This window comes from Leptopilina boulardi, unplaced genomic scaffold (assembly GCF_019393585.1).
Source record: "Leptopilina boulardi isolate dan_hultmark-lab unplaced genomic scaffold, ZJU_Lbou_2.1 LbouV2_48, whole genome shotgun sequence".
Lineage (NCBI taxonomy): Eukaryota > Metazoa > Arthropoda > Insecta > Hymenoptera > Figitidae > Leptopilina > Leptopilina boulardi.
In genome coordinates this window covers 1,060,366-1,078,995 of record NW_026137992.1, presented here as the reverse complement: position 1 = coordinate 1,078,995, position 18,630 = coordinate 1,060,366, and the positions used below count along the sequence as shown (strand labels likewise).

The 18,630-nt window shown below is 33.7% G+C and overlaps 1 protein-coding gene across 24 annotated transcripts in view; it reads right to left on the bottom strand.

Moving 5' to 3' along the window:
• LOC127289609 (CUGBP Elav-like family member 4) overlaps positions 1 to 18,630 on the bottom strand; it is a 596,519-nt gene that overhangs the window by 27,128 nt on the left and 550,761 nt on the right. For all 24 annotated transcript variants that reach the window (XM_051317658.1, XM_051317654.1, XM_051317643.1 and 21 more), the window contains one exon: positions 7,451 to 7,530. In XM_051317658.1, the coding sequence (XP_051173615.1) occupies positions 7,451 to 7,530 (80 nt within the window). The remainder of the gene's footprint in view (positions 1 to 7,450; positions 7,531 to 18,630) is intronic.

Genomic DNA, 18,630 nt, shown 5'->3' with positions numbered 1-18,630 from the left:
TTCAAATTGTGGGCAATAAAGTAAAGAAAAAAAAAAAAAAACGAGAAAGAAAGTGTGAATTATATTTTTCTTTTTTGCAAGAGTGGCATTTTGTTTGAGGAGTCGCAAATATAAACTATCTTGCACAGAAGCCTATTTGCACTGCCATCACCTTATCCTGTCGGATCATTATGGAATAGGACGACCTCGCCTTGTGCGATTCTTTGTAAGTTTACGACGGTAACGTTAACATCTCTCATTTGCCACTCTGCTACATTTCACCCTCGTATATAGTTCTGACCCCACACTGTACTCTCATCTCTCTCTCTCTTACTCTCTCTTTTACTCTCTCTCTTCCTCGCCGGTAATGGAGCCCTGCCTCTGGTGCATCAACTCCTTTACTGCTCGTTTCATCGAAGTCTATCAAGAAGAGGAAACGCATCCTCTGAGCCTCCATTTGGAACACAATTACAGCATTTCTACCAGCAAAGTAAAAAGCCCAGAATTTTTATCTCAGATATTCTCTCACTTTAATCGAATTTTACTTTATGGAGGTCTTTCATTTTTATTTTCATTACTCAAAAAGCCAACTGGCAAAATATATATTATGGTAAAATTAAAAACGATTGAAAATAAAGTATTATTATTAATAAAAAAACAAACTGAAAAATCAATTTTAATAAAAAAATTTAAAACAAAAATGAAATAAAAAAAAAAAATTAGTTTTATATAAATTTTTCGTAAAAGAAAACGATCTGTGATTAAGAAACCTTTTTCACGTGGAGTAATAAGATAAAAGAAAGTGGAATGAGCGTGAAATAGAATAGTGATAGAACTGGATCGAATTGAATCGAATCTCTCGCTGAAGAAATCGAATTAGGACAAAAGCGAATGAGAACAAAACGTAATGAGAGAATGGTCTGCAAAATCTCGATAAATCCTGTGCATATGAGAAGGGTAAAAAAAAAAAAAATTTCCAATATCAACGAAATTCACATGTATGAAATAATGCGATATTAAAAATAAATAACCATCATTTTACATCAAGTGAATTAGAAAAATAATCATGATTTTTCCAATAAAATAAATAAAAAGAATAAATTTTCCTTAAAATGTTACGTAGGTGACAGCGGTGGGATTTTTCATTAAATTCAAAAATACACTAATTCAAAATCGTGAGAATGTATTGATTTAAAATTAGTCAAAATTTTGTCTGTTTAGGTGACAGCGGTGGGATTTTTCATTAAATTCAAAAATACACTGATTCAAAATCGTGAGAATGCATTGATTTAAAATTAGTCAAAATTTTGTCTGTTTAGGTGACAGCGGTGGGATTAATAATACGGATTTCTCATTAACTACAATGTGTATACAAATTCTAAATTGTTAAAATAACTCCAATTTTCAGTATTCATGAATGTCACAAATCTTATCAAAATAATGAATACATGTACTTATACGAATTTCCGGAGAATTGTACACAAAAAGGGGGTAATGGACGTTCCAGTCGATTTTGTGGCTTTAGACTGTTGTACATATTGAAATTAACAGCAGGTGGATTGGCAAATCCGACTACTAAGGTTGAAGAGAGAGAGAGAGGCTACGATCAGTTAGTAATTGCTTCATTCCAATGGAAGCCTTCCCTCTATATATATATTGTGGTCAATTCCACTGATGATGGAATAGACTCATAAAATCCAAACAATCGAAAAAAATCTAAATTGTTTTATTATCGAATTTCTTTCTATATTTGAATAAGTTTTTTTTTTTGACTTTTGGGATTGATGTAAAAGTTGCAGGTCGACAAAATGAGTAACAGTTGTTCGTGAGATAAAAGCAATGGAATTATACGAGTAACCGGAGAATTACTCAGGGAATGTCTTTAATTAAATGTTGAAAGCAGTTTCCGAGCCTCCGCGTTAATGCAGAGACAATTTCCTTCTATCCACTTTTCGTTTAAGAAGAGAAAGGAACATCCGTTCATAGAGGAGAGGTGAAGCGACATAGAGAGAATAAACCCCCTCGCCACCCCTTTTTCCAAAGAAGCGAGAGCTAAACGTAAGAGGTCTTCTGTGCACTATAACGAAGTTTTAAACTTTAAACGCGTAATCGCTTGTCACTTTTCTCGATCAAATCGCAAAGGGATCGAATTCTCGTTGTCCAGAAACTTGTTCCATTTTGAAACTTGAAAAGACTCGTCTTCTTTTTCCATATTGTATATATATATGATTGAAATTGAATTTTAATATAATACATTTTAGAAATTTTAATTTTTTTTTTTTTTTACAAAAAGAGAAAAAAGCGTGTCTCGTAAATAGGATTTTAAATGCAGATGCCAGCTTTCAGATGAGGGACATTGAGAGTAAATTGTGCAGGAATTAAATTCAACCGTTTCTTTTTAAATGAGGCACAAGGGAGGAAAGGTTGAAGGAGCGTCTTTAAAAATACGAAGGAAGCTCTTGCGATTCGGGTTGAAAAGCTTTGGGAGGATATTCTGCTTTGCACAAGATGAAAAGGTAAGCGACTTGAGGCGTTTAATTTCCGCATTTCCAGAAGGAGGCACAATAAAGGCAAGAGGCTTTAGGGCGGGGGTGGATGGTTTAAGGTGAAAGTGTACCCTCACTTCCATGCTTTGTTAGCCTATTGCAAAACACTTCTGGAGGAGTCTTTGCTTTTATTATGGAACAGTTTAGAGTTGTTGTGCAAAAAAAAAAGAGAGAGAGAGAGAGAGAGAGAGAGAGAGAGAGAATTGGAGGGAAGGGACGACGACGAGAGTTTTAAAGGGTTTTTCCAGGAGTGTCGTCAAGTGTGACAAGAAATGTCACACGCTTCAGAACACGTAACTACATTGGGGGGGGGGTGGCCCCTAAATCGCACATGACACATTCTCTCCAAAAAGGGGTGCTGGCAAAAGATAGAGCTTGAAAAATATGTTTCTCCCCCCCCCCCGCCCTCTCTCGAAATATATATTATTCTTGTCAGAAAGATTTGATAATAAATGGTATTTGTGTAATTTAGAATAATATTTTAAAGTTGTTTCTTGTAAAAAAAAAAATTTGTTAACCCCCCAAAAACAATTGAAATTTTAGCATAGCCTCTAGATTCCATTGTCTTGGTAAAAATTTTTCATAATAATATTGATGCTGACATGCACTGAATATTTGAAATATTTGACTCTCTTGAGACGATCTAATTCTATAGTTTAGGTACTTGACGACCTTGAGAACATACAGGTTAAACGATTAAGTGATGAGAGGATCCCCTCAGTCTTTTGCAACTTCTAGAAGGTAGTATGCCTTCTATCTCTCTCTCTCTCTCTCTTGCTCCACTTGGAGGAAAGCTCTTGTCATGATTAAGGCCTGTTAGAGAGCAAGGGAGTGCACCCCTTCTCAGATATGAGGACTGTGCGAGTATATAGCAAAGGGCCACTTGAAAACTCAACTCTCTCTCTCTCTCTCTCTCGTTCTCTTGCATATAGAAGGGTAACCTCCGTGACTCCTCTTCCGTATATAGACAGACTTTAGTCAAGTGGCCACCCTTCTGACCATGGTTCAAATCCTTCCTTTGATGCAATATACCATCCAGTAAACTGGCGAGCACATATACATATACAATAAGCCCTCTGGCTTCCTTAAAACGCGATTACAGACGATTAAAATGCGCGAACAGGCGATTCATGGCTTTTCAAACTCGCAAAACCTCATTCCCCTTTCTCCATAACGTCTATTATGTGTTGCTTTTTCAAATTCGGATTTCACTGAGAGAGATCCCTTAGTACCCTTTAGAAAATTTATCAATTAACTGTGTTCTGATTTTTTTTTTTTATGGAAAATAAGTGCCACTTTATTGTGAATTAATTTGTACTAATTAATTTAGTTAAGGATAATATTTTAATTAGCAAACTTTACTAAATTAGTAGTTTTCTACTAACAATAAGTAGCTTTCTGCTAACAATTAGTAATTTTCTACTAACATTTAGTAGTTTTCCACGAACAATTAGTAGTTTTTTTACTAACAATGAGTAGAAAATACTAATTATTAGTAGAAAATTACTAATTATTAGTAAAAAATTACTAATTATTAGCAGAAAACTACTAATTGTTTACTTTTGTTAACTATTGTTACTTAATTGTTTTTTTTACTACCAATTAGTAGAAAATACTAATTATTAGTAGAAAATTACTAATTATTAGCAGAAAACTACTAATTGTTAGTAGAAAATTACTAATTTTTAGTAGAAAATGACTAATTATTAGTGGAAAACAACAAATTGTTAGTAGAAAATTATTAATTGTTAGCAGACAACTACTAATTGTAAGTAAAAAATTATTGATTATTAGTAGAAAACCACTAATTCATTTAGTAAGTCTAATATTTCAATTAGTAAACTTTAATAAATCATTAGTTTTCTACAAACAATCAGTAAGTTTTGACTAAAAATTAGTAAAAACCATTCCCTCACAACACAAGGATATTCAGGATATCCCTGGGACGTCCTGGGGATATCCATTTGCTTTTGGCGATTCGGATATCCCTAAGATATCCTCTGGATATCCATGGACATCTCTAAGATATCCCAGGGATATCCAAACCGCCGAAAACAAATCGATATCCCCAGGACGTCCCAAGGATATCCTGAATATCCTTTTGTTGTGAGGGTTACTAATTCCTCGAATAAATAAATTGGTACAGTTGAATTAGTACCCTCTAAATTTTGAATTAGTGACAATTTTATCTAATTTAAATTAGTGACTCACCTTTTGCTTTTGAACTAATTAAATTTTACTAATTCAAAAGCAAAAAACGTGTCTCTAATTCAAATTAGTTAAATTTTTTACTAATTTAGATTTAAAAAGTAATTACTCAAAGGTATATTCAGAGAAAAGGGTTTTTAATCCTTTGTACCCTCACAGCACCGGATATTTAAGGATATCCCTAGAACATCCTGGGGATATCCATTGCCTTGCGGCGGTTTGGATATCCCAGGGATGTCCGAGGGATATCCAAACCGCCATAAGCAAATGGATATCCCCAGGATGTCCCAGGGATATCCTTAAATATCCGGTGCTGTGGGGGTAATTTGTAAAAAGAATTTAATATTTTCTTTTTTCCTTATAAATGTTTCTAGGATTAAAAAGTCTTTAAAGAAGGAAGTTACAAAAATCCTCTTTTTTTTATATTTTACATTGAAATAAAATTATTAAGTAAATAAAAATTGCAAAACACGATATTCCAAAGGGGAGAAAAAAAAGTCCATTAAAAAAAAGAGACAATTTTTTTTTTTTTTCCGCCCAAAGGAAAAGGTAGACTCGCGTCGTGTGTCGTGAACTCTACGTATCGGATTGCAAATCAATATCTCATTTCATAGGTATGAATTGAGATGTCGTGGGCTGTAATGTAGTTTCGTGACCGACGTATAAGGGCGCTTTGGATGGCAGGTTGGACGTTTTGGGATGAGTCGAGTGAACGCTGCCAAATCAAATTACCCTGCGGGCCTTGCATCGTCGCTGAGGGATGAAGAGAGAGAGAGAGAGAGAGAGAGAGAGAGAGAGAGAGAGAGAGAGAGAGAGAGAGAGAGAGAGAGAGAGAGAGAGAGAGAGAGAGAGAGAGAGAGAGAGAGAGAGAGAGAGAGAGAGAGAGAGAAGTGTATATATAGGGCGACATAGGGCGTTGCACGGAAAAGTCTTTCTCTCGGATGGTACATGGAAGGTCTAACTAAACTCGTTATCTGATGTCCCATTCGATCTTTCGGTGGCTTAACGAGCGTCGGGATTGACAAGTCCCATCTCCTCCCAACCCTTCCAACAAAATCCTTTCGACGCTGCGCCTTTTGTCGAAAATTTCATAACATTCATGTCTCGCAGTCTACACATAATTAACAAATCTGCATATTACTTCTATCACAACGACCTCGCGCTTGTTAACCTCTTGTGCAAATATCATGTGGTCCAATCCTGTGAGGATTTTGGCTACCGTTTCCCAACAAATTTCGAGAAGAAATTATTCTTCACTGTAAAAAAAATTTTTTTTTTCCCCCCTTCGTTTTTATTATAATTTCATTTAATTTATTATTGATTATAACACTTTTTTTTTTGCATTTTTTTTTCAAACTTTGCAATCCGTTATTTGATGCTTCTATTTTTTTTTAATTTTGATAACAATTTTTTAAAAATTGTAAAATTTCTATTTAAATGTTTAAAACTTTCAGGACGTGTATTATTTAATTTGAATAATGATTAAAAATTAAATTCAAAAACTTTTTGATGTCAGTATCTAAAAGATTCTAATGAATAAATTAAATTAATGACAATGATATTTAAGTTTAATCACTTTTAAGATTCAAAAAAAGTTTTTATTACCTTTTCTGTCCTAAAATGATTATTAAAGAAAATAAAAAATTACTACTACCTTTCTATTCAAAATATTAATTACCAAATATTTATTTTAAAAAAAGTGTCTAAAAATGCTAAATCTTTAATTATGAATTTATGAAATAAATTTACGTTTTTGAAATTGCTATTAAGCTCTAAAACGTGGTAATACCAATGACAATAATTCTGACTGGTCATATCGGTTAATTTAATATTGAAGGAAGTAATATATAGTCCTTTGGCGAAGGAACTGTCACCTGCCAAAAGTTTAATAATTTCCTCAGTAAATGAGATTAATATTTGATAGAAGTGAAGTTCCTAAGCGTGCGAATAACGGAGCTGGTCAATCAGTAGAAACGATCTAAGGTCAAAGAGAGGGAGTACTCACTGACAATTCAATTATAACTAGAAATTTCTGATCTTACCCTAAGCCGAGGAAGTTCCAAAGCTAGCATTGAGGATAGTCGATGAGAACAAGAAAGGTGAGAGGGGGAAGGGGGCTTTGGAAGTCCTTTGCTTTCAAGTGTTATGCAGATTTGTGTTTGGCGAGTCATTACTAGTGGTATTTGCTGGTGTGACGTGAACTTCTGCATAGACTTGGAAGCTTCAAGCCCTTTCCTATTCCCATGGAGCCTCTGGCCAAGTGCAATGTTCTCTGACTATTCCTTCTGTCCTCGCTTTCGTACCCTCGGTAACCATAACTGCTTCATTGCCCAAGCTCGAGCTACCATTTTCATTTCCCGTCTCATGATGCTCGTTGTTCCCTACAATGTGAATCCAGCGCAAAAAAAAAAAAATCCGTTTGTTTTCCCCTCGAGACTCCTATGAAATCGACTCTTGCTGCTGGAATTGAGGCAGTTTCGTCTAAATGACGCTTTTGCCTTTCAAAGAAACAACTTCCCTTGTTCTCTATATTAGTTGATTCCAAAAGCACTCGCAAACGATTCATTTTAAAATGAAGAAACAAATTTCTGCTTTTATTCTTCAAATTCTTTCTTTTTTCAATAACAATAATAATAATAATCAGAAAATCATTTTTTAAACAAAAAAAATATTTGGATTTGACAAATATTTTCCAAAGGAAAATTTTATAAACTTACCGGCATAGTTTGGCTACCGTGAAGAGAATTAATCGCCGCCTGTGCTTCTTGGTGCGACGAAAATTTAACAAATGCACAGCCTGAAACAGATTAAAGGGATTATTTGTTAGTATCTTTTTTTTTTAGTTATTAAATATAAAAAATTGTGGAAAGATTAATTTTTATGCATTAAATATACCGCGTGTTGAAAATTCATCAAGTGCAAAGATAATTAATTTTGAGGACTTCCTCTATGCCCTTATATTGTTATGACTATTATGGACAAAGACAAAAAAGCTCAGCGGGAGCTTTTTGAAGAATTGACGAGCCAACGGAGCGAAAATTTCACTTAATAATAGATATTTGTGTGTGTGAAGGGAAAAAGTGCTCTTAATTCACCTTTATTCTGAATCTTCTTGCAATAACAATTTCTCTTATATTCATCATTTTTATCTCTTCTTTTCAAACCCCCCACCAAAAAAAATATAATAATAATAATTTACCATTTCTGTTATGTCAAATTTTTGTGCAGATGTATCATCCTCTTATATATATATATATATTTTCCGTGCATTTTCCGTTTTCCGTGCAGAAATTTTAAAAGGGCACTGTCAAGCCCCACGTCGGGAAGCTCCAAATTCGTATGAAACAAGAAATCCAATCGGGGCCACAGAAAAAGCCCTCTTTCGATTAAAATCGAGGCCCGACCATAGCCTGGTTTCGCCCCAGTCAGGTTCACTGTTTCAACCAGGTTGGCGAATTTTTGCACGGGTTTAAATTATTTACAAGTAAAAATAATTTGTTTTTTTGGGTTAATTAATTAATTGTTTCAAATAGTTGATACAAAAAAAAAAATTCATTATTACAAATAAAAATTGTTTGATACAATAATAAAAGTCAGGTACTTGATACAAAATTATAAATTATTTGATAAAAATAAATATTTATTTGATAGTAAACAATTATATTTGAATTAAATAAATTTTTCTTTTAATAAAAGAAATAATTTTTTATTTTCAAAAGTACTTGTAAAAATCACCAATTTAGGAATAAAGCGTTTTTTTTCAAGATTGATAAGAGGATTTTAAACGAGAATTAGGGGGCGAAAGAAATCTTGACTTTTTTCTATATTATGCACATTATAAAATGACATGACTACGATTTGGAACGATGGAATATTTTCTTTATCCCAATTTTTTTTTTTTCGATGGTTTCTATATCTCTAGGGAGCGGAGGGGGGGGGGGAGACGCAAACACTCTTTCGAGTCAGTTGATCGATATTTCGTGTCAAAAAACTTTACGGGGTGATGCTTCCCAAGCAAGAGGGACGATCCTTCGTTATTCATGGCATGCTCGAGAGGATTTGCGTGGTTAGGACTCGCTCGAGTGCGGAACTTTAAAGAATCGAATAACGAGCTTAACAGAAAAGAAACCAACCCCCTTCACCCCCACAAAGTCATCTATAATACACAAGTTATGGGGTTTCGGTTTTAGGCAATTGGTTTCCAAATTATCGATATTGTAATGTTTTTTACAAAAAAATACTCAATTTTTTTTTACACTATTGTCAATTTTTTTTCGAATTAGTAAATATTTACTTGAATCAAATAATTTTTATTTAAATTAAATTTTTGTATTTGAAAAATAAAATTAATTAATTTAAATTTAAAAATTATAAAATGAAGGATAAAAGTTGTTATTTTTATTGACTGTATAAAAATGTGAAAACAATGTAACTTGGGGAGAAGAGTGAAAATTCAATATAGTTGTTTTTTTATGGAGGTTTTCGATTATGAGGTCAAGACCTAATAATAGGATGGAATGATTGCGTTTGGGAAGAATGGGTTCAAACTTTATCGACCCGTTAGGTAAGCAGTTTTAATATAAAAGAACTAAATGCGAAAGTGTGCTGGCGTCGGGGCCGCCACGCGATAAACTTGGACATGTTTGCCGAGTAATCAAATATGAGAGATTCTTTTTCAATCGCCCCAGCCCAAAAAGTCGATGTTCTTGGATTGGCTTTATACTTTGGTAAATTGTTGTCCTATATCACAGTAATAAATCCCCAAAATATAAACTCATTAAAAAAATATTTGTAGAAAGTAGAGGGGGTTGAAGTTTTGACGTTAAGGGTAACATTGTCATTTTCAAATCCGTATAACTATGACAAAAGTTAATGAATTTTAATTTATATATAATGAATTTTAATGCATTTTTCACGTACTTTTCAAAAATGTATACGAAAATTAAAAAAAAAAATTTTTAACCCCTTTTTTTTCAAAATCAACCCTTATTTTTCGATTTTCACCCCTTCGGGTATTTTTTTTTTTTTTTTTTTTATTTTTATTGGAAAGCTGAGGTTTTTTCCTATGAGCTATGTAAATATGAAAATGGGACAACAATAATTTTGTGAGAAACAGAATATTAAAGTAGGCGGTGCACCCGCGCTATCGACGCAAAGATGAGTACCCATCGTTGTACGCACTTATATTATTCCTGTTTACTTCAGTAACAGCTCTCTGCATTCTACAGGGTTGAGACTGTCCATAAAATAATGCCTGCATTACTATTACTGAAAGAAATTTAAATTTTGAAAAATGATAAATTAAAAATTAATAAAAAGAGAACATGTTTTTAATAGGTATGAAATTATTAATTTAAATGAACTATTGGATATAATCTGGTTTAAATATTATTTTGGGATTAATTTAGAAAAAATTATTTTTAATCTGATAAAAGGATGTTTATTATTTGAATTATGTTGAAATGAAGGATATTTGATTACTTTTTAGATTTTTTATTGCTTTTTTTGTTGCTTATTTTTTGTTGAGAAACGCGTGCAGGAATTTTTTTTGTTTTTTTAGTAAAATAATCACACTCCAATGCCGTGGAAAATTTTTTTAATTGTAACTTATTATCTTCTGTGACTGCAAAAGAATGATATTGTAGTGTACCTGGTACGGTTTGAGCATCGTCGAATCTTCTTTTTAAATTTTGAGTAGCCTCAAGATGAGCGTCTTTACTGCTGTAGAAAGTTACGGTTTCTTTGCAATATATTTTTGTATAATCAAAAAGGGCTTTTGCAGTCAAAATTCGATTTTCAGAGGAGCATTGGAGGCTGTATCGTGCAGCATTTCTTTTTATACTTGCTCCAACCCCGTCACAAGGACCCTTGCCATGAGCTGTAGCATGGAAATGCCATTCAGCTACTATTCCAAAATCTGCCAGGTGAGCCAAAAGATTGGCGAAATTATTTTTATTTTTGAAATGTTGCCCAGCACCATCCGTAAAGTAGTACAACTTCTTAGGATGAAAATTAGTTTTTAAATAATCTATTATTATATTTTGATAAACATAAACGGCAGCAGTATCATGAGTCAAATTGTCAGATATTATTACAATACTTTTGTGCTCCAGTTTCTCAAATTCTTTATAATAAATCACCACTGTGAAAATAGTGGCTTGGTCGTTATTCCAATGGAAAGACTGAGCAGAATTTTGTAAAACAAAAGCATAATTCTCTGCAAAGTCACAAGTAATGAGAAATTCATCCTTTTGCAGAGAATTTTTCAAACTTTTCATGAACGATGATTGCTCTTTTGCAATAAAATGGTGTGACTTCAGTTTCATCAATTTTTGGCAAAGTTCGTTTACAAAATCGTCTGTACTTAAAATGATGGTATTTAAAGCACACCTATCTGTTTGCGTCCAGGAATCAAATTTAATTTCGTCAATTTCATTTTCCTCGAAATATTTAATTAAATTTTCTTCAACTTTTGACTCACCAGGACAGAATTCACAGCCTCCTAAATAACAACTACTTGTTGGATGCGAACAGATTAGGAGATTGATGCAATCGCTATAATTTTCAACATTTACCTGTGAATCGTTTATTAAAGCTTGAATGCCAATACTTTCTATCATTAGTCTCACATTTTCATGATACACGCAAACGCATACTGTATGAGTTCCGCTGCTTCCAGCTAAAACGCAATTTGCAGGCCTCAACTGAGCAAATTTTGAAAAGCATATCTCAACTTCTTTATGTTCACTTTTAAAAAGAGAGTACAACTCTTTAAGATTACAGAGTACCAATCTTTTTTGGACATGCTCCCGACTCCCATCACTTTTACGAATCGATACAAAATCCTTCATCCCTGCTAATAAGCGACTATTATCGTCTTGTTGATAAAACTGTTTTACAAGTTTTTCAACGTCAGAATCCAAAGGTTTTCCTTTCCTTGGAGCAGGAAGTGCTAGAATCCCTTGCTCTGAAACCAACTTTTTTGCAATCCTAACGCTGCGTTCGGATGCACCAAACATTGACATAATTTTTTTTCTGCCCAATGACTTTGGTGCAAGTGTGAGAAGTTGAATTCTTTCAGATCTATTAGGAGATATTTTAAATTTCTCAATAATTGCTTCTAAAACTTCAACAGCTGCTTTATGATTTAAGTCATCACATTGGGGTAATGAAGAATTTTGTGGCATAACTGACACAAAATCAACATCTTTATCATCATCCAGCTCGTCAATTTCAGCATCAGAAGATTCAATATTAGAGGCAATAAGATCAGAAAAATCAATATTAGAAACAGAAGAATTTAATTTTGAATTTAAATCATCTTGAGTAGTTTTTAATTTATAAATCTCTTTTCTACACTTAGAACAAATTTTTGAATCTTCCGGTAATGTCGAAAATTTTTCTCTTAAATAATTTGAAACGCGACGTAAATCATTTGATTTGTGTTTTTCTTTTCCTAAAGGATTTACACATTCATTTCTCCAAACAAGTTTGGAGCTTTCTTTGGCTTTTGCCATTTTATCGAAAATAATAATTTTAAGTAAATTATACTTAAAATCTCGAATTGAAAAATAAAACGTTAATTAAACTCTAAAATACTTACCTCGAAAATACTTACCTTGAACACAATATTCTCAAAATAAATTGAGGAAGAAAATTATTTGAATATAGTCAGCCCTTTTATATGTGCAGCGATCAGTCTTAGTTGCGAGTTACTAAAAAGCCGTAAGCCATCTAGCGAAAAGACAGCAAACTAACTAACACGCGGGAAAAATTTGAAAACAAGAGAACATTTGAAAAGAGTAAATTAATAATAATATTTAATAGGCAGCTTGATTAAAGAAATAATTCAAGTGTATAATTATTGATTGATTAATTTACATAATTATTTAATTTAAACAAAAATATAAATATTTTTTAAATAAAAGCATATATGTGACCGGGTCTGAGAAAACGATGTTATCGAACAAAAAATCAATTTTTTTTATAATGGTTTCTTATAGTTTAAGGTCCTAAAAATACAATGCAACTAATCTCGAATGTTAAAAAAAAATTTTTGCATTTGTTTATAACAATTTATAAATTTTTCAAAATTAACGAAAAATTCGACTATATATATTTACTGAAGTAAACAGGAATAATATAAGTGCGTACAACGATGGGTACTCATCTTTGCGTCGATAGCGCGGGTGCACCGCCTACTTTAATATTCTGTTTCTCACAAAATTATTGTTGTCCCATTTTCATATTTACATAGCTCATAGGAAAAAACCTCAGCTTTCCAATAAAAATAAAAAAAAAAAAAAAAAAAAAACCCGAAGGGGTGAAAATCGAAAAATAAGGGTTGATTTTGAAAAAAAAGGGGTTAAAAATTTTTTTTTTTAATTTTCGTATACATTTTTGAAAAGTACGTGAAAAATGCATTAAAATTCATTATATATAAATTAAAATTCATTAACTTTTGTCATAGTTATACGGATTTGAAAATGACAATGTTACCCTTAACGTCAAAACTTCAACCCCCTCTACTTTCTACAAATATTTTTTTAATGAGTTTATATTTTGGGGATTTATTACTGTGATATAGGACAACAATTTACCAAAGTATAAAGCCAATCCAAGAACATCGACTTTTTGGGCTGGGGCGATTGAAAAAGAATCTCTCATATACGAGTGGAAAGTCTCACAGGGTTATCGATCTATTCGTTGGGAGAGAGAGAGAGAGAGAGAGAGAGAGAGAGAGAGAGAGAGAGAGAGAGAGAGAGAGAGAGAGAGAGAGAGAGAGAGAGAGAGAGAGAGAGAGAGGAGAGTAAAGGGACCATCTCTCGGACGAAGCACTCAAAGCCCATCCTTATACTGGAGGGAGTTCCAGCGAGAGCGGTTTGCCCAGTGTTTGTTGTTCGTTGTTGTTCAACGAGCAAACATAGTTTTGGACTTGGAGGGTATGGGCGTTGGGGCTCGGCTATCAAACTTTCGAGAAATTCGAGTCCTTTATTTCCACGACTTGCAGGCTCTTCTCTTACCAACATCTTTCACCCACCCATCTTCTTCTTCTTCTTCTTCTTCTTCTTCTTCTTCTTTCTCAGAACATTTTAGACCCCTTTGATTCCTGAGACTCTTTGAGAAAAATCTCAAGAATTGCCCCAGCTGTTCGGAAGAAAGAACGTTTTAAACATCGGAAAAAGTAATTTGAATCGTCAAAACTTTTTATCAAACTAATTTTTCATTGTTCCCTATTAAAAAAAAAAAAAATACTTTCGAAATTAATTTACTAATATAGTGTGATTATTTTATCATGCTAATGAAGGGAATAGTTTTTTTTTTTTTTTATATCAAACAGTTGACCGGAGAATTTATCGCGTACGTCCTGGGAAATGTAAGCAAGGGTGCGTCCATATGGAGTAGGTCAAAGAGTGTTATAGATACTTCAGCCTTATTGCGTTCAACTTTGAGTATATAATCGCAATTCTTGAGAATGTGGTGATAAATAATTTACCCCTTTTATTCTACGACTGTCTATTAAATTGTTTCAATGTAACTTTGTTTCTCTATTAATATTTAAAATTCAAATACAAAATTGTTGCAAAACACAAAGAAAAATAATTTCATTTTTCGAAATTAAAAATTTTATTTATTAAAGGCTGGTTAAAATATAAGAATTTGGAATTAGAGATAGAGAGAGAAGGTTTAACGATTGCCTATCCGAAAATGTTGCCGGGAGACTCAAAGGCCGTTACCGATTGTAACATCCTGGTCAAATCAATTTCATTAATTAGACTACTAAATCCTAGTGGAGCGCTCTCTTGAATTCCCCTAATTGGTACCGGGGCAACGTTTTACAGAATGCTACTACACAACGATATAGTTGGAACTCGACGTCAGAGAGAGAGAGAGAGAGAGAGAGAGAGAGAGAGATACGAATTAGAATTCTTCCTCTCTGTGTGTGCACTCGCAATTATATGTGTTGCGTCCATGATACCGGCTTTGCGCATGCAAGAGAGATGGGGATTTAAAAAAAACGCTGACAAAGTTACGAAACACACGTACTCAGCCTTTTTTACAACCGGACGAGAGGGAATGAAGGCAAGCCGTCCGAGCGAAAGAATAAAGGATAACACGTGGCTCCGCTGCGTAAAAAAAAGGGGTGAAAGAGAAAAAAGAGAGAGAGGAAGAGAGAAAAAAGATAGAGAAATAGAGAAGGAGAGAAATAAACTAGAGAGAAAAAAGACAGAACAAGAAGGGGTAAAGATTGAATGAACGAGAGCCAGAGAATTACGAGAAGAGTTCGGGATAGGTTAAAAATAAAACCAGAGTGAAAAAATCTTTCTCCTACTCGGGAATATGGAATAAGAGATTTGCCACCGTATTTTAGGATTCCAAATGCAAATCCACCGACAAAATGTTCTTAGTCCTTTCCTTTTGCATCTCTTATCCTTCATAAAGCAAAAATATTTGTCGAAACTAATATTGCCCCATTGAAAATTCATTCAATTTCTCTAATTCGAAAATAAAAATATGCCATTAGAGGAATAAAAAAAAAATTTCAACTCATAATTGTCAGGGTATTAATCAAAAAAATTTTTCCATGAAAAATACAAAAACAGACGTCCAGTGAATATAACGAAAGAAGAACGAGAAAGAAAAGCAGAAAAATATATATATATATATATATAAAGAGAGAGGGAAAAGCTTCGGTCGCGTGGAAATTTATCTTCTCGTAATACGTGAAGCAGAGCCGTTATCCAGACGTCACCACGTTCCTGGCAGTCCTCGTCCTTCAAAACGTGTTCTCCATGACGCAACTACGTTGGATTCAGTCGTGTCCGCATTATAATGGCATTACGTGTTCTCATATTACACCCCTGCTATGTTCCATCCATACTTTTTCCAACAAAATATATAGCCATCTCGCGCAAAACCCATCCTCTACTGTTTTCCCTTTGGGCATGCGGCATAATAAAAGTGATTCTCTTACGTATATGAGTGAAAAAAAATATAACATTTTCAAAAAACAACTGCTATTTTTTTTCGCTTTAAATTACAAACAAAAAAAAAATTACGGTACAAACCATTGTAACATAAAAAAATATTCAGTAAATATTATTCCGGATTTCATATTCATTTCATTCCTCAAAAATGAATTTTTAATCAAATTTGCCATAAACATAATCTAGATTTTTTTTTCAACTATAAGGTCCCTTTCATTTTACTTTGTACTTTTTTAATTTCGAGTCGAGATGATGCAAAAATAATTGTTGTTTCTATAAAATTCGACTTTGGAAAATTATACTATAAAAAAACGGAATTATCACTGTGCAGAAATTTTGTCAGGGCTCAAATCGGGGCCAAATTAGACTGCCCTATTAGGGAATAAGCGCGCCTGATGTGGCCCTTATTAGAAAATCCACATTTTCTGGTCGCCCTGATTAGATGTGGCTATTCCCTACTAGGGCCCTGATAGCGCCCTAGTACACGTAGCTTTTTACACCTCGTGTAAAAATTGCCCTAACAGGGCCCTAGTGGGGAATGAAACGCCACACCTGATCAGACCCCTATCAGGGCTAGCAGAAAATGTGAATTTCCTAATCAGGCACGGTGTTTCATTCCCTAATAGGGCAGTCTAATCCGGCCCCGATCTGGGCCCTGGTAAAATTTTTGCAAAGGCTCCAGTTGCCATTAAAAAATTGTTTAAAGCAAAAAAAAAATTGAATTTCAGTGTAATAAATATAAATAATTTCTAAAGGACTCATAAAGGTCGATGATAGAAATTAAGTGTAACTGTTCTTATTAACAAGGCGGGACTCAACGACGAAAAATCATGTTTATCTATATTTTTCCACTCATTTTTTTTTTCCTGCCCTTGGATAATTGACGGGGCGTACACGTAGTTGAGAGGGTGTGCCGGACTGTCGGCAAATTCATCTAGATTACGGCGCAAAACTACTCCCGCGCTGTATTTACCAGGCATTAAATTACACAAACGGCTGCGTCCGCGAAGGGTCGCGCGCGCAACCGGTTTACTTTCATCACATTCAATATTGATCACCCGTTCAGCATATACGTGCTTTATTTATGCAGCAGAACATTGTTATCGTCGGCTCCGGAAATCCTTCGCGTCAAAAAAAAAAAAACAAAACAAAACCAAAAATAAAATAAAATTGACAAAAAATATCTTCTTGAAATTTTATAAGTCCCGTCATCTTGCGATTATCCAAGAAAAAAATTCTCTTTGTTTTAATTTTTTTTTGGTAAAAAAAAATTACTAAATTAAAATACGATTTAGATCTAGATATATGTGTATAAATTGCCTTGTCAGGGCCCTAATAGGGAATGAAACGCCAAACCTGATCAGGGCCACATCAGGCGCGCCTATTCCCTAATAGGGCAACCTAATTTGGACCCGATATGGGCCTTGGCAAAATTTCTGCACGAGATATGGAAGTTAATACAATTAGCCATAATAATTTATTTCCTCAACTGTTGCGCTTGCGGTAAAAGCTGTAACAAATTTTTTTTTTCGCTGCACTATTTTTTAGGAATAAGAAAAAATTAAATTTGTTAAAAAAAAATTGTGATGAAAAGTAAGGCAAAAGTGAACAATGAAAATCAATGAGAACCGGGGGGGTGGAAAAATCCGAGGATTTTTTTTTTTTCAACTCTCCAACGATGTATATAGTTTTATTTGTATCCGTAAAGGTTTACTTGGTCGTAAATGACCATAGGATTAGAAAGCTCGATAGTATCTGCCGACAAAAGTTACAACTTGCAGCAGCTTCGTTACATATAAAGGGCAGGGGTGTGGTATATAATTTTTAATTGGATTTCGAAACGAAACGAATTTCCCCAGTGGCGATGATATCCCCCCCCCCTCTCTCTCTCTCTCTCTCTCTCTCTCTCTCTCTCTCTCTCTCTCTCTCTCTCTCTCTCTCTCTCTTTCTCCATGAAATGGCGGCACCCAAGTCGTATTACTCGATATATACTCGCGGTTACAATGAAGAAAGATTGCGCAGTTTCAAATCTCAACTCATAAAAAGAAAAGTAAACAAAGCAATTTCAACAGAGTGCCTCTCTCGGAGGATCTAAAAATTATTCGATTCAAGTAGTAAATTTAACATACTTTTAAATAGATTAAATAGATTCAATGAAATGCTTAGTATCGAAAGAGAAAGAGAGTGGGAGAGACAACAAAAGTTATCTATGTATTTAAATTCTAATTACACTTTTTATCAATTAACTTTCAAAGTGGAATTTATTTTTTTTTTTTTTTGTCTACGTGACACCCGTGGAGATGGCCATTGGTAACCTTAATAAAAGGACTTTCGTTCAAATATTGATTCGACGGTTAATTAAGAGTAGTCTTCGGCATCATCCGTCAACATTACCTTCGGTCCTATTTCACTTGCCCTTAATTGTGGGATGTTTGTGTTTCTCAAAATTAAATTCCCTCGCCTGCAAAAGGGAGCGAGAAAGGAGTAGGGTGATTGCAAACGTCGGGTGTAATCTAAACAAATTTACGTCCAACAAAAGAGAGAAAGGGGGGGGGGAGGGGGAAGCCGGATAAAAGAAAAACAGGTCAACTTCTTCTCTATATAGAAAGTCTTCCTTTCTTTAAATCTCTGCTTTTTTTTTTTAAGAAAAAAACTTATTTCACTATAATTAAAAAACCCTAATACTTTTTGCTCATTTTTCAATCACTCTTTTTTTTTTGCAATTATTCTTTTCATTAAAATAAATAAGAAGATTTTTGGAAATTAAAAATAAATTTTTCTAGACTGGCATTTTCGATATATTTTTCTCCAAGTTGTTTTGATTTCCGTGGTTTGTGAGGAATGTAAAAATTTGTTCTCCTTCTCGTAAATTATAAAACTTTAGCGCAGATAGGAAAAGAGTTTTTCAA